This window comes from Zonotrichia leucophrys, chromosome Z (genome assembly GCF_028769735.1).
Source record: "Zonotrichia leucophrys gambelii isolate GWCS_2022_RI chromosome Z, RI_Zleu_2.0, whole genome shotgun sequence".
Classification (NCBI taxonomy): domain Eukaryota; kingdom Metazoa; phylum Chordata; class Aves; order Passeriformes; family Passerellidae; genus Zonotrichia; species Zonotrichia leucophrys.
In genome coordinates, this window is record NC_088200.1 from 11,665,722 (window position 1) to 11,683,068 (window position 17,347).

The 17,347-nt window shown below is 38.8% G+C and overlaps 1 protein-coding gene across 1 annotated transcript in view; it reads left to right on the top strand.

The window, feature by feature from the left end:
- Positions 1 to 12,631, top strand: part of SLC1A3 (solute carrier family 1 member 3) — a 63,732-nt gene extending 51,101 nt beyond the window's left edge. The window contains exons 6-10 of the mRNA XM_064735266.1: positions 2,821 to 3,116; positions 5,137 to 5,370; positions 7,141 to 7,335; positions 8,722 to 8,856; positions 10,077 to 12,631. Of these exons, the coding sequence (XP_064591336.1) occupies positions 2,821 to 3,116; positions 5,137 to 5,370; positions 7,141 to 7,335; positions 8,722 to 8,856; positions 10,077 to 10,281 (1,065 nt within the window). The 3' untranslated portion in view covers positions 10,282 to 12,631. The remainder of the gene's footprint in view (positions 1 to 2,820; positions 3,117 to 5,136; positions 5,371 to 7,140; positions 7,336 to 8,721; positions 8,857 to 10,076) is intronic.
- The last annotated feature ends 4,716 nt before the right edge of the window (positions 12,632 to 17,347 follow it).

Here is a 17,347-nt window from a genome sequence, read left to right on the forward strand (position 1 = left end):
CATGTAATTTGAAAAGGCAATAATAAGGATAAAACTCAACCAACACCTCACACTTTTTTCCTCAGTAGATACTTCCCTTGTGTTCCCTGTGTCTAGTTTGCCTTGATTTCTTTTGCTTCACCACAAAACTTCTCGTGGCTTTTGATAGAAAACTTTGTGCCTAAGACAGATCCACAGCAGGAAAATCCACAGGGATCTCCTGGTGCTCAGTCAGATATAATGGAAGAAAGAGCTGCTCAAGTAAATATTCCAGGGGAAATAAAGTTGCTCTGGTTTCTGTTGGTTAGATTAACATTTTGAATCTCACTCTGAATAAGCTGTTTGTCCTCTGCTCTGGAAGGGGTTCCAGAAAGACTATTATTTTCTGCAGCAATATTTCTGAATACTTAAATCTGATGAATAAGTCAGCAAACAGAAAAGACCTACATCTCTGTGGCTGAAATGGAAAAGGACTTAACTGAGTGAGTTCTTAAAATCCATATTATACCCCAAAAGAGACTTAAGTAATGAATTAAAGGCTTGTTCCTGCTGCAACAGAATTGCAGAATGACTATAAAATGAAGACATATTCTTATTACCACCTAAAATTCTTTCTAACACAGGTCTTTGAAGGTAAAATCTTTGTGTGATTATACTTTGTCCCATATAGCTCCCAACACCTCCTCAGTCCCCCACCACAATTTTGTAGCCACGTGGATTCCACACTTTTGACCTTCCAGGTAGGAATGAGAGAAGAAGCTGAGCATAATGGAAGGGATTCAGAACCAAGTAAGTTATGATGTGCTAGGGAAAGTGGGAAATTAATAGGAAATTTCATGAGAAATTAGGCTTTAATTCCAGACCTCATTGTTCCAGAACTCATTAAACAGCTTGCTTTCCTACTTTCATCTAATCTGTGTGCCTGCAAATGCAAAATAGTTACAGACATTTGCATTAATGAATTTGCACCTAAGGTTTTTTTTCCTATTGAAAAACAGCAATAAAAATAGAAATGTAACAAAATTACCACACCTGGAGAGAAGGAAAGAGAATAAGATAGGGAAAGAGAAAGGGAAATGGAAAGGGAAAAAAGAAAAAAGAAAAAAGAAAAAAGAAAAAAGAAAAAAGAAAAAAGAAAAAAGAAAAAAGAAAAAAGAAAAAAGAAAAAAGAAAAAAGAAAAAAGAAAAAAGAAAAACAAAACAAACAAAAACCCCCAAAAACCAAACCAAAAACCAAAAAACCCATGGTGTTTGATGTAAATTGTTAGGCAGTATTTTGACATTCCTGACAAGACAGAATAAAAAACACTTTAATGAGTACTTATATTACTTTTCCATTTACACTTTAATACTTCTATATTACTTAAACGACATCCCCATCCCTTCTTCCCTGGTTGTATAATTCCATTCTCTGTGATCTTCCCTCTCTGACAATTCAACAGCCATTGAGCTGATTCACAGCCCCAGGCTTTACCCAAGAAATGGTGACATTTTTTGCTTGGTGAGATTCCTGACACTTTTTAAAGAGTAGAATTGTCTCACTAAGGGATCAAACCAGAATTATCACAGGCTGGATGTGAGTGGGTGAGGCAGTGGAACTGGGCTTTTCCTTGTCAGCCAACTGCTCACACAGCTCTCTGCTGACTTCTGTACAGCCCAAATCTTGAAAGATTTTAGCAAATTTCATTCAAAACTCCAGAGCATCTGACCCTCAAGAATTTTGGTTCTGCTACATATTATTCAGAAACCTTCCATAAATGTCCAGTTACCAGGTTTTATTTGACATTCTGAGAGACTTAGAGCCTTTAAGGGTACCTCAAATATGGGGAAGGAGTGCATAAAACTATTCAGGTGCAGGAAGTAACATTAAATCAGACTAGTGTTGAAAGATGAGGATACTCCGGTTTCCCAGCTTGGTCATAATTGCTTCATTTCACTCAAGTACTTCTGAAGCATTCAACAGGTCTCCAGATATCAGTAAGGATAATTGGAGCTTTCCTGGTAGGTCCAAAAAAAAAAAAAGAATAAAAAAGGAAAAAAAAATCCAAAGCTGTGGAATAACCTCAACACCAACATTCTGCTGCGTTAATGGACTAAGATCCTGAGACACATGAGGAACATCCTAGTGATATTCAGTATGCATTTTTGTGTTCAACAAAATTTAACCAGGACAGAGCTGCAGGGCTTTTTGAGCCAGATAGAAATATTCAGGCTGTAAATTTCTCTTTGGAAAAACATTTCAGGGTGAAAGGCTGGTTTTCAAAACAGACATTTAGGACCATATTGAGATTTAGAAAGTGAATTGTCTGTTCCATAAAGGAACCATTTAAAGTGTAGCCCTTTCTCTAATTAAGAAATGTGGTGACTTTTTCTGCAAAACAAACTAATGGCTTGCCATAACAAAAGAAAAAAGAGGTATGTTATATTTAATCTAACTTCAGTCTCATTTTTTTTATACAAAAAGATGAAGAAATAAAGAAAGTCCAGAGCACAAGAAAATATTCTCACTAGCCAAAAAAGGACTATAAACACTTGGAATTTTGTTGTTAGGAAAAATGGCAATTTACATAAAAGGCAAATTAAGAGTCAATAGTTTTGTTACAGAATATAGGAGCACAACAAATTTGCTTCTTTGACTTCAGTCTATTTAGGAGAAAATTATTTCCAGAAGATAAAGCTGAAGATTTAGTTTTTGAAGTTAATAGGACTTTTGTTATTGTCAGGAAAACCAAGTATTCATCATAATACATTTGACTTAGATAATAATTTAATTTGTGATTTTAACCTTTGTTTGATATGATTCACTGAACTTCTATCTTTCTTTTATTTTCATTTTAACAGTTCAAAACCAACTATGAAAAGAGAAAGTTTAAAGTAGCTATTCCACCCAACGACACGTCCACAGTGACTTCCATAATAAGCAACGTGTCAGAAGCAATGGAAGCTCTCACCCGAATGAGAGAGGAGATAGTTCCTGTTCCAGGCTCTGTGAATGGAGTGAATGCCCTTGGCTTGGTGGTGTTCTCAATAAGCTTTGGCCTGGTGATTGGGAGCATGAGGGAGCAAGGTCAGGCGTTGAAAGACTTCTTTGATAGCCTTAATGAGGCTATCATGAGATTGGTAGCTCTAATCATGTGGTAAGTGCCTCTTCGATAAATTCCTTTTCCAGCTACTAACAATATTTTTTCATCACAGTCAGGCACTGGGTAGCAAGAATCCATTTGGCAGAAAGTCAGACAATAAGATTGTATCTACCTTGGAACTTTTTTCATGAGTGGACCCAAGAGCTGTAACTCTCTGTGACCATAATCTGCCCAAACATACCAACTCTTTCAGTAGGTTTCACTTTTGACATGAGAAAAATCAGGGTTTATGGCAGAAGTTGCTACCCTTATCAGACCTATTCTATGTCTTCATAAAGACAGCACTCACAGCAGTAAGCTGTTGAAGTTTCCTTACATACTAATCTGAATTCATTAAAGGAAACTGACAAACCTCTCCCATAACCTTATTTCTACACAGCAAGACCTTGTTATCATAATTTTCCAACACAACTGGTTCCTGTAGTTGTGGGGTTTACATGTACATCCTTGCATTGTAGCTGCACTGCTCACACATGCACATAATTTTCCTGCTTTCTTTATTGTGTTCAGTAGGTAAATAAATACCTTTTCCCTCAAGGTATGAAATCTTCTCAAAAATTATGATTCATTATTCTCCAGGTAGAAGCTTACTTTGAAAAGAAATTATGTCTTGCTGCCTTCTTTACTACAGATAAAAACCAAATCAACTGCAAGAGTCTGTTGAGGAGCACACATATATACTGCCGTAATAGATATGAAACCAAAAATAAGTATATTTGCTCCATTAACTAAAATCTTTTGTCCTCCACAAGCACATTGAAAATGTTAAAGCAGTGGCTTCAGATAAGTTTCCACAGGGACTTGATCACATAAAGGGCAGTTGAGATACATGGATAGATTCTATTCCATGGTATCTTACTGTGAGAAGGCAAGAGGACATTTATAGGAGTAGGGCTGTACCTAAATTACTGCTGCAGCAGAATTATGTTTGAGTTTAATGCTCAGCACCATTTCTTCTTCACCTCTAGCTGTGCTTCCTGATAGCCAAAAGCAGTTCATCCCACCTGTGCAGCCAGCCTTTGACTTCACAGTGATGAATATATCATCCCATTGGATGAAATGTAACATAGCCAGAATTGATGCCGGGAAAATAGACAGACCTTCCCAAAAACATTAGAGTGAATATAAATGCGAATCTTTAGTTGAAACCTTTCAGGTACACACTATGTCAAAAGTCACACATGGCATATTAGTTCTACAATTTTTAAATGATTAGCCTGTTATTATACTTACCATACACGGTCCAATTAAAAGATTATTTGGTTAGGTAATTATTCCTGGGGTCCTGCCTCACTGGAAACAGTCTAGAGGTTTCTTTTGCCCCACTTTTGATATGTCTGGTCCAGATTCCAGTTGGAAAACAGAACACCCTTGTACTCCTCTTGGAATAAAGCTAAACAATATTTAGGAATGCAATTATAAGGTTAGCTTATTGTTCCTAAATGTAGGGAAGAAAGGTAGGAAAAATGTTAGAAGCTATAGCCAAAGCTGCAAAGCTGCAATTATGTGAAAAATACAAAAAGGTAAAAATCTTAGGCATCAGAAGCAGCTTGAAATCTTCAGAACTTATCAGACTTCTGTGTGGGTTCCTTCCCCAAGGAAACTTCCTTTCCCTGTGGGAAACAACACTGGAATAGAACTGGGTGTTTGATATAGTACACACAGATATCAGTTGGGCCTTCATTCACACAGGCAGAATTACAATAGGATTGCCTAAACTAGCTTTTATATTACACTTGAATTCCAAGGAGAATTCATTTCCCCACCTGTCCAAAAGGCATCTTGAAATCCTCACCAGATGTTGAATCCACAGAACCCCACCAAAGACACTCACTGCTGTCATTCAATCCAGGTCAAATTGTTAGGAGTTGAAGAATTAAATTCTTGAACTGCTCCTGAATAGGAGCATCCTAACAGTGAAAGTCTGCATTTGTGCGTATAAACACAAACAGGATGGATGGGGGACCGAATCTCTACGTTGTTTTGTAATGCTGTTTTGATTTGATTATTGCAGGTATGCTCCACTTGGAATTCTCTTCTTGATTGCTGGGAAAATTGTTGAGATGGAAGATATGGGTGTGATTGGTGGTCAGCTTGCCATGTACACTGTAACAGTTATCATTGGCTTGCTAATTCATGCTGTCATTGTCCTACCTCTGCTCTACTTCGTGATCACTCGGAAGAACCCATGGGTATTTATTGGAGGCTTGATCCAGGCATTAGTCACAGCTTTGGGAACATCTTCCAGGTATAACAAAATGTTTTAAAGCCGTATGTTTTTTTAGTATTGCTGATTTAAGAAGCAATTTTGTTTAATGTTTGATATTCTAAGTAGTTTGTAATGGCTTAATAATGAAGGATTGATCTGGCAAAGAATATATATGGCAAAATAGAGCAGCAAACATAAAAGTCCTGAAGGGATTCCTATTGGCAGCTGACATTTTGTGCCTAAAATCCCTATAGCAAATTATGGATACAGAACCTACAACAGAAATGCCACTTTTGCTCTTGAAGGTCAGTTATGCCATGTGAATTTTAAAAATTGTTTGCATCTATGACAGAAAAAAGCATCACAATAAAGTGTACATTTTGATACCATTTGACCTTTCATAAAACAGCAGCCATTTTTGGTAGATTTTAAAAACATGTCCTAAAGACAGGGGGTTTCAGTCAGATACTCTGTGATGCTAAATTCAAGTCCTTGGTGTTTGAGATTGTTTTGAATAAAAACCTAGGCTGATGCAAGACTGCATACTGTACTGCAAGTGGATTTTAAAACCATTTTTAATTCAACTGTAAGATGGCTGTTAGCTAAGATATTTTTCTAACACAGTCTTCCACAGCCCCTCTTTATTTTTGGTCAGTATTTTATCAATATTAATAGAGTTTTCAAAGACCTGAAAGTCTGCTAAGTATTTAGAAATCACTGGCGTCAAGTAACCTGAATTGCTGTGTCTTGGAAAACCTCTTTACTTTGGCATGATCAGATGAAGAGATGCAGGCTTGGCTCAGACAGAGTTAACTTTCTTCATAGCCACTCATATATTGTCAAGTTCTCTATTTTTAGCCAGAACAACAATGATCACATGTTGACATTTTAGGTGTTGCTAAGTATTTGCACAACATCAAGACCTCTGACTCTCATTCTGCCCCCACAGTGAGTTGAGGGGTTCACAGTGGGTTGGGAAGGCACACGGCCAGACAGATGAACCAAAGTAAGCAAATAGATATTCCATGTACGTACATCATAGTCAGCAATGAAAGGGGGAAAAGGATTTTAGGAAGGCTGGCCACACTTTACTCCAGAACTTGCTGGCCACTGGTCCTTCTGTGGGAGTGGTGCCTAAGTATCACTTGTATTGTTTTATTTTCTGCTGCTCTCCTTTCAAACTTCACCCACTCTTACTAAACATTTTTATTCTCAACCCCTCCATTTTCTTGTTGTTACTGTTCCTTTCTGTTTTGCCTTCCCATCAAGGTGTGGAGGCAAATGAGTGGCTGTGCAGGGCTTAGCTGCCTACTGGTCTTAGCCCAAAGGTGGTCAAATAATGTAACCAGCAATCAAAATGCTCTTTGCAGGAGAGCCCACAAACAAAAAGAGAAAACAAGCTTGTTCCTGGAGGTTTGAATAGTCCAACTGGTATACCTTCAAGAAAATAATGCTTAGGGATGATTCAATCACAGCTCCATGACTTTAAACTGAGAAGCAGGAATTTTAGATAGATTCCTGTGCCTGGCAGAAGAACCTTGTGATGAAACACTAAACTTAGACACATTCAGATTAGGGATTACATAGAAAGTAGCAGTAATTAACAGCTGGGAAAAGTTTCCAAGAGCATTAGGAGAACCTTCACCATTAGAAATGTTTAAATTCAGTATTTGCTTAAAAAAACAAACCCTCTTCTGGTGGATCACATAAGAACTATGACAGAATCGTCTCGTGATTATAATGTGACATTCTTCTCTTTCCGTCTTCGCAGAATTTATATTATATATTATCTTTTTCTTTCTGTTTCAGTTCTGCAACACTACCTGTTACATTTAAGTGTCTAGAAGAAATAAATGGAGTGGACAAACGAGTTACAAGATTTGTACTCCCAGTTGGTGCTACAATTAATATGGATGGAACTGCTTTATATGAGGCTTTGGCTGCAATTTTCATTGCACAGGTCAACAACTTTGATCTGAACTTTGGGCAGATTATCACAATCAGGTATGGAAACCACTGTTACCTACATTTAAAAAAGCACCTTTGTGGTGACCCCTTCCTGGTTTAAGTGGGATTAAACAAAAGCATTAGAAAAAACAAGAACTGCTACAGTATCATATTATCAGTAATTTACATCTTCACACAGAAGGACCCTCACCACATATTCTCATTTAGATAAACTTTTAGCAAAACTGTAACATGATGCACCCGTTAATATTTTAATAAAGACAAACAAGTACCAAATTTAATTAGTTTCAAATTTTTCTTTCTTAAGACCTCATGCAGCTGTTGGGACCTACAGACTTATAATGAGTACCAGGTAGTTTATAATGCATGTACAAAGCTGAAGCATAAAACCATCACAGTGTTATTGCTAGAGGAGGATGTGTTTCCCTGGTTTCAGAAGACCGTCAGGTTCCTGTGTAAGGAACAGTTACACAATTTTATTACATTGGCTGATGGAAATGGTGAACACAGGTTATGTTTTCAAGCACACAACCCTTCTTGTTTGAAATATAACAGCAAACAACCCACTACTTACAGCATTCAATAATGACTGATCTGCTTAATTTCATTTTGTTTATCACAATTCAGGAAAAAGGGTGATGTGTATTTGTTCAGAAGAAGGGAATGTCAGCAAAGGGCACTGTGGGAAAAAGACGCATATCTATCACATAGGAGCACAGAAAGTCCAGATATAGTGCTCCATAAAACCCACCAGTTTATTTCAATATTCATTAACCTAAGGCAAAATCTGCCTTCACCCTCCAAGGAAATTGTTTTGCTTTCATTAATACTAGAGCTGCTCCTTGGCAAACCACCTCAGGAAACAAATTCCCCCTATACTAGGTGTGAACAAGGATATTTCTGTGAAGTCATTGGACTGTATGACTCAGGGTTTCTGGCAGCTTTCTGTTTTCTGATGCCAGAACAGCAGCTGCTGGAGGACAGTCTTCACCTGGCATGAAGTTATACTGAGATGGACAGAGAGCAAAAGTTCATGTGTTAGATCTGCCAGGACAGAACTACCTCCTCAGCTTTTCTTTTAACATGTTTGAGCTTGTGGAGAGAGTTTTTTCAATGGGTGGGGACAGGTAACTATAATGGTTTTTTGTGGCCCTTGGCATCTAGTTGGGAATTTATCACTAACAAAATTAGGTTTCAAGGTTTCTGGATAGAGGTTTAGTGAAACACTTTGGATCAAGGGTTATAGTCCCCTGCAGCTACAGGGTGTTCAGATAAGGCTCTAGGCTCATCTTTTTATTTAATACTGAGTAAATGCATTCCTGCTTTATGTCTGATTTTAAAGTTTGACAGATGATAAGGAGAGCTTTTATTACAGTTTAATTGCAGAAACTAGTTAATTGTTCTTGTCATCTCTTTGCGCAGCATCACTGCTACAGCTGCCAGTATTGGGGCTGCAGGCATTCCTCAAGCAGGACTGGTCACCATGGTCATTGTGCTCACATCAGTGGGTTTGCCTACAGATGATATCACTCTTATCATCGCAGTGGACTGGTTCTTGTAAGTATTTTTTATTGTTAAAGGCTTAGACCACATTCAGAAGTGAAATAGCCAGGCACATTGTGGCTATACTGCCCTGTTTTGCTCTGGAAGGCAGCTGGAAACAAGTGTTAAAAAGAATCACTATTTCTTGCTGGTGAGTTATTTTCTTAGAGCAGATGGTGAGGGGTGTTGCTTAATTATGGTTCCTTTTGCATGCAGATTTTACATAGAAACCTGTATTGTTCAGATACTAAGAAAACTTTCAGACACATTGTTATTAAATATGCAAAGAATTGCTTTATTCTTTAATTTTTTGTAGAATGACAATGAAAACTTTTCACTAAATCAGACTCAGATCTGAATCAGATCCAACCAATTCATTGCAGCCTTGCTGACTATCTAATCTAGGAAAAGTTCATCTGTTTACCCCATGAAAGCAGAAATTAAAAATAATTGTGTAACTGACAGCACAAAGTATTGCCCCTCAGTTTTTCCATTCATCTATCTGTAGAAGATAACAGGCACCTTTAAATATATATACTTAGGTCCAGAAAATAAATGAAAGGAAGTCTTTTTCCAAGCTCTATTTCATCTAATACCTGTTTTTTAGCCTTTCTGGGGGCTTTCACCCTTCAATCTTCTTAAGTGACCTCTGAAATAGGTTCCCTGTGTTGTTATCAGAACATAATGCCTTCAAATGGTTATCCAACCACCTGATGTAGGTGGGTGCTTTCCTACTGACACTGCCCATCACTCCTTGTCAAGCTGCCCTCTGCAACTGCTGGGTTTTTGTGGTTTAATTTGAGTCATTCCTGCACAGTTCCACCCTAAATTACACACCATATTTTGTGGTCAGGAGACAAACAAGGTAAAGGTAAAACAAGGCGAAGACTAACAAGGTAAATTCTTGCTGGCGTACAGGTTTAGAGGATACAAACCCAAACTCTTGATACCCAAGAGTATCAAAACGCCTCCAAGAAGCCCTATGCTCCCTTTTCCATCCTCATCACACAACCATTTCTTGCTGTGAAGTTGCTAAGAGTATTAACACATTTTGTGACTCCACATCCCACTGTATTTGTTAATGCCTGTAGAAGAAATCATGGCATTCAGAGTTCAGATAAGTGAGTGTATACAAAATAGGTGACTCACCTGGTACCTATTTGAGGGCCATTTTAGCACCTAGTCTGCTTGATTCCCTGAGCAAGGGATGGAGTCACTCACTGCCTTTTCCCTAGGGATCGCCTTCGTACCACCACCAACGTCTTGGGAGACTCCATTGGAGCAGGAATTGTGGAACATTTATCACGGCATGAGCTGAAGAACAGGGATGCTGAGATGGGCAATTCCGTGATAGAGGAGAATGAGATGAAGAAACCATACCAACTGATCTCGCAAGAAAACGAGAACGAGAAACCAATAGATAGTGAAACCAAGATGTAGGCTAGAGAAAGCGTGAGTTCAACACTGCAAGTGTGGGAAAACACACACTTTTTCCGGCGATTTATATCTTGAATTCACCAACTTCATCCATTCCTTGATTTCTCCCTTTATGCTCGCACTGGAAAGAATTAATGAAAATACATTCCAAACTAGCAGCGATCATGGTATATGTTGGCTTCCCACTTAAAAAAAAATTAACAGGCAACAACACTGGTCCTGCTAGACATATGCTAACTGGGGATAAAAAAAGAGATTGTGTATATGTTACTCAGTCCTGTGAATCTTTTTTTTTCTTTTTTTTTTATGAACTGGAAAGTAAAAAAAGATAACAGAACCTGAAAATGGTTTTATTTTTTTAAATACCTGTTGCGAAATTCCTAACATCTATAAACACACAATCAACCCTTCTAACTTGATAACTGCATCCAGCTAAGTAAATTAACAGGACTTTTGCTATTTTATCTGATTTTGTTTTTCTCTAGTGTTATATTATTGTTCAAATACTAGCAGGAAAATAAAAAGCAGGAGATTAATCGAGGGGATAAAAAGGGGGAAGATATATAAATAAAGAAAAGAAAATACCCCCAAATCAGCACTTTTACCAGCTGAGATGAAATATTTCTGAGAAAGTTATTTTATCTAGACAGTTTTTTGAATTAGATTCAGCTGATCTCTATAAAAATTTAGCCTAGTTGGCCCCCACTGACTCGCAAGCATTTACATATTCATGTATGTACTTCCAATCTGGATTTGCTCCCTTAATTTCAACATCACAACCCAGTTAAACAATCTGTGTGTGTGTTTGTAGGAGCAAGGCCCTGGTCTGGGACAGAAAATGTGTCTTCATCTCTGGATGAAAAAATTTGCACGCTCTGGATGCACTAATGAGCTACTTAATAAGCAATTATAAGAAGGCAACGCCAGCCTTCCACAGAAGGTGCAGAGGGTGAGATGTTCAGCTCCTAAATGGGCTGCATTCTGAATCTGAATCCCTGAGACCAGCAGAGGTTTTCTGGTTGGAAACCTCCCAAATTCATGATCCACTAATAAATTATAGAAGTACGAACTGGATTTACATTTTGCCATCTGGAGAAGGCTCCCTGTCTTAATGTGAATTTTTTAATTCCTAGAGAGTTTACCAGTAGCGCCTGAAAAAGTAGATAAAAGCCTTTAGAAAATAAAATTAATGGATGTTTTCGTATTTTATTAGGAAAATATATGCAAATTGAAAAATAATAAAAAATACTATAATATATGTTGAAATTTTAATTAGAAAGGAATTTTAAATGAAATATTGTAGGTAAATTTCAGGGAATAGATAAGGAAAGAATGAAAAAAAGAAAACAATGCACTTGTAATACAGTGGCTCTTTTGCTCAAGATTATTCCCTGAAGAAGTCCTTTTCTAGAAATACAAATTGTACTTTTTCCTTTTTGCCTTGCATTATTAGAGAGGTTAGACCAGAAAGTTTTATAGTGAACATGCAGTTGGGAGCAAGAGAAATAATAAATGGACAGGCACAATAATTTTCAATGATCTGTTTTGTGGAAATATTCAGCTTTCTTCTTTATTTGCCCCCTTGCCAAAATAATTCTGATGACAAAAATGAAGGATCCCTTTGCATTGTCCCATTCAAAAAACATTCAATATGTTGCATTTGTCACTTAAAGTCCATCAAAAAGGTGTACAAATAACTGTAGGGTAAATGTTAGTATGCTGGTCAAAGACAAACCTTTTCCCCGGCAAGATTGGTTTTTTGGGACTGAAAGTTCCTGTCAATCTTCTCCAGCTGAGTAATTCAGAAAATATGAGCAAGAACTCTCAAGTGAATGAAGTGAGCAGAGTTTAATATAGGTTACTGAGCATCAAACCAAGAAAGCTCTAAATGAATCTCTAAATGAATGACCGAAAGAAAATATGGGTTGTTTTTTTTCATTTTTGGTTTTGTTTTGGTTTTTTTGCTAACAGAATGCAAATCTAGGATACAGACAGGCATTTTCTGATCTATAATTAGAGATATTTTTATATAGATACTGTATTCAGAATGTGTGTATAAACATTAACTGTAGAATTTATGGCATAACATTTTAAATTTTTGCTAAGATTTTGTTTGGAAATACATTGCAAAGACAATGTAAAAGGCTGTCTTTCTATGACATCAGCTGAGAAAAATGAATTGTGTCACAAAGAATGTGATCTTTTTTATACTAACTTTGTTTCTTATGGAAATCAGGTATTATAGAAAGATTCCCTTCCCCATCCCTCACTGGTTCTGCATTGGTATGCACCCAGAGTGGATTGAGAAACATTACTTTGTAGATGTATTTTCAATAAAAATAGTTTTACATTACTGCTCTTATTGTGATTTAGACTTCTTTCAAAGGCTCTGTAACATAAGCTTTGCACAATCCCAGAGATGAGGAACTCATAGTATGGGATTTCAGGAATTACAGGCCATTTTGTACAGCAGGGCTTTGAACAGGGCTTCTTCACTACAAATACTTACTCAGTTTCATGATCAAAAATAAAGAAGTAAATGGTGGGAGGCAGAAACATTAAGAATTAAAGGAACCAGTGTTTACCCTGCCAAAGTTCATTCAAATTCAAGTTTATAAATGTGTATTAATGTCTGAATAATCTAAAAAACCCAGAAAACTAAAAAATGCACAAAGTCAACAATAACAACAAAAAAAGCATAATTAGATAATCCAACCCGAAATTCAGCTTTGTAACATTACAACCTTCATAGCCAATTCACTATTATGCCCATGAAAGTGGTTTATGATACTGGGTTCGTTTGGCAAAACCTTCAGCTAGTAGTTATCATATAATGGAAGTGAATATCTCATCAGAGGCACTGAAAAGGTATAAAAGATTCAAGCTGAACCACTTGCATCTGGGAAGTTGTGTTGTTTGGAGCAAATGGGACAGCAGGGAGAAGTCTTGCCTTCCTGAACATACTTCAGCAAAACACCAAACTGACCTCTACCAGTACGTCTGTGGTGCTTTAAGTGTAAACAAATTTTTGTGAAAAAAATTGGAGATGAAAAACTTTCAGAGCAGGCATGGCGTTACAGGGCACATGAACATAACCTTTAACAATTTTATTTCTAGTTACATGCATTTTCATTCACCGGATCCAGGTAGGTATATTTGTGTCTCTGGAGCTACTGTCATGATGGAAAGAGTGTGAAGAAAGAGGGCTAGTGTATCACAGAATCATTTAGGTTGGAAAATACCTCCAAGACCACTGAGTCCAGCCTTTGACTGATCAATATTTTGTCAACTAGACCATGGAGTGCCATGTCCATCCTCTTCCTGAGCACCTCCAGGGATGATGACTCCAACATCTCCCCGGGCAGCCTGTTCCAATACCTGACAACCCCTTCTGTGAAGAAATAAATATTTCCTGATGCCCAACCTGGCTCAGCTTGAAGCCATTTCCTCTCATTCTGTCACTTACCACTTGGGAGGAGAGCAAAACCCTGCTGGCTACACTCACCTTTCAGGGAGCTGCAGAGAGTGAGAAGATTCCCCTTGAGCTTCCTCTGCTCTGAATAAGCACCCCCAGCTCCCTCAGACACCCTTCACACGACCTGACCTCCAGACCCTTCCCCAGCCCTTCTCTGGCCCTGCTCCAGCCTCTCACTTGGAGATGTCAGTGGCACAGTGGCCTTGCTGGCTCTGCCGTGCCCTCGTGTCGAAGCGAGATCTCTGCTACTCCATAACTCTTCAGCAGTATTTTCATTTAGAAGCTGCGGTACAAACCAGCATTGCCATTCTCAGGCAAGAATTCATGTCTCTGTAACGGTGTGTGGCCAGTGAAAAGCAAAGTGGTCATGCATGTGGAAAATGAACTCCTGGCACAGGAGAGTGTTTCTTCTGAAGGACTGAACTCGCACAAGTGACATTTGTGTTCCAATGCAGGCACAACAGACCAGAAATTTAAGGCACTTTTTTCAGCTAACCCTTGCTTGTTTTAATAAAGTTACAACAGAAATGGTTTATCTTGCTTCTCATGTGATCAACAGTGTCCTAGTTGGGATATCAGAGCATGACCAGCTTGGTTCTGGTATGATCAGCCATTCCCCAGGACATGACAAAAATTTTAAGGTTGACTGAGAGATCACTACCTACCTGGATTTCCCTCTTTCCAAAGGGATTGGCTTAGCCTGGAAGCATGGATAAGGTGGAAGAAGATTTCCACATGTCCATGCAAAACTGGAAACTCAGGCTTGCAGCATCAGCGAGGCAACAAAATTTCTACAGATAACAGAGAGCAGTAGTCAGGGGATGTAATCCTTCATGATGAGCCCTTTCCTTTCCCCTTTCCCCCAACCCAGCTCCTCAGGTGTCTCTGAGACACACACACATATCTAAAATTCCAAAATTTTAAGACAGGAGTACCCACATCTCCAACCAAAGTTTCTCTTGAACATGCCTCATTACACAACTAGGGCTGCACAAATAATTGATTTTTCACTTCAGTGATTGAACTGAAAAACTGGGGAGAATAATTCTTCCAGGGAATCATTGAAACAACTTTTTGGCTCTTAAAAAAAAAAAAAAACCTATCTCACTTTTAGATTGCTTTTACTCTATTTCAAATTAAAACAAACTCAGCTGTAAAATGAACTGAACTTGGAAATAGAATGTTGAATCATTTTGTTGGGAAAATGTCAGAATGAAATGTTTCAACTTTTCTATAATATCTCTTCACTTTAAAGCCAATTGTATTTATAGAAGTTGGCACAGCTTCACAAGCACTTGCCTCAAAAACTGCATTTTTCAGCAGTATATTTTTATATTCATGCTTTTTCTTTGTTCTTTACAACTTCCTTTCTCCAGACATTGCACATTTTTCTGGTATTCCCAATTACTTAGAGTTTATTCTTCATTGTACTATTAGCTTGTTTTAGAGCTTTGATACTTGATTAAAATGATAAAAAATGAACTCTCTACTGATATTTGCCCACTATTGTTACTATTTCTCTAGCTCCTAAACTTGTGTTCATTTTCTGCATCATTTCTTTTTCAAAATCTGAATCAGCTTCCCATTTTCTACAGTACCACATTCCTCTTTCCATCTGTCCCACTTGCTCTCATGGCTTTACTCATTGTTTTCTCAGCTTCTCCATCAAGAGGTCCCCCACAACAGGTCCTCACATACCCAGATTCGGGTCTCAGGAGTATTCTCAGTTTTCAACATGACTCAGCCTTTCTGAGTTTTGGTTCCTGACCAAACATGGGAACAGTATTGCCCTGGCAGCAGCGGTTCCAGAGGAGCTGAGATTGTGGAGAGCCTGTCCAATGGGGCTGGCACAGACACCTGGGCCATATCTCAGGGATCATCCAGACCCTGGCGATCTGAGTAGTACCCCTGCCCTTCCATCTCCTGTGCTCTAGTTACGTGGGTGAATGTAAGAATTTACTCTACCCTCTCTTCAAAACAGAAATTAGATTAATTAGTTCTTCATAATTATACCTAAGAACAGGCCAAATCATGTAGTGCTCCCTGGCTCCTTCCACTGGCAAAAAGACCATGAGCAGCAAAGAGAGAAGGATAAAATAATGGTCTGAGTTGGATTTCAAGCAAATATATTCAGAATAACAGTAGTAACTTTGGCAGATGGTGACCGTCATTCTTCCCCTCACAGGTCTTGCAGTTCGCCTTGCTCGTAACCTGCAGTCCCTGTCCTGTTCCAGCCCCGCTCCTCTCCCAGGCAGCAGCCCCTGGCCATGCCAAATTGCTCGGTGGTTTTGTGATAGGCACAAACGGGGACTGGGACGGGACCACCCAGCTTGCTTTCATTCGCAGGCTCGGCCAGGATGTAAGCCCGAGTCTCCAGAAGAAAAGGCCGACAGTACTAACCCACTGTGCCACTTAGGCTGCACAGCGCAAAGGAGCTATTCAGCGCCTGCCAGCGCTTCATTTTGAGACGTACTGTGGCTCCGCAACAATCAGAGCCCAAAAACCGCAGTTTCCCAGCAAGGACAGTCTCGCTGGATTATGCTGCCATCGTGTGGCAAATGTTTCTTACAAGGCACATTCTGCGTCCAAGTAAGAAAATTAAGCTAAAGGCTCTGATGATCATTCAAACACAGCACTTAATGTATTGAGTGCCGCATTCAACATTTGTTCAGTTGCAGAATTTTGTTGTTGTTGCTATTATTATTACTATTATTATGCTTACTCACATAAAGGATATACTCGATCATCTTGTCCTCTGTTTACACAGCCTCTGAGAGGTTTAGTGTAACACTGTCATTCTCACAATGATTCTTTGGGTTTCGTGCTCATTGTCTCTGCTTTCTTTGAGCATCTCTCAGGCAAGACGAAAGTGTCTTGGGGAAAATGCATGCCAAAGTTCCCAAAACATTGCCTTGCGTGTATGGACTATTCTGCTAGAACAGCAGATTTCACACAGTACTAAGCTGCCTTCCAGTCTCAGCTGTTTCTCTTTGAAAGGCTCTCTCATGTAATCTGATGTACCCCAAGGTTTTATGAAAATAGTAGATTTGCACACTTGGAATCTGTACCTGCCAAATCACATCCCTGCTGAAGCGTTTAGAGTGTACTTAGATACAATTCATGTCAAAAGGGTGAGGAGCAGCTGAGGGAGCTGGGGGTGTTTAGCCTGGAGAAAAGGAGGCTCAGGGCTGCTCTTATCATTCTCTACAACTGAAAGGAGCTTGTGGAAGGGGAGGGGTCTCTTCTCCTGGGCAACAAGGGACAGAATGAGATTAAAAGACCTCGAGTTGCACTAGGGGAGGTTTAGATCAAATATTAGAGAAAATTTATTCATGGAAAGGGTTGTAAAGCATTAGAATGGGCTTCCAGGAAAGTGATGAAGTCACCATTTGTGAGTTTTTTTAGAGCAGTGTGAATGTGGCACTTGGGCATATGGTTTAGCCATGGACTTGGCAGTGCTGGTTTAAGGGTCGGACTCGATGGCCATAGAGGTTTCCAACACTTCTGTGATTCTGTGAAGCAAATGCTGTGTGGCATCTGGCTGGGGCCTAAGCTGTTCCCTTACAAACCAGCAGCATGGCCAATACTTGCAGT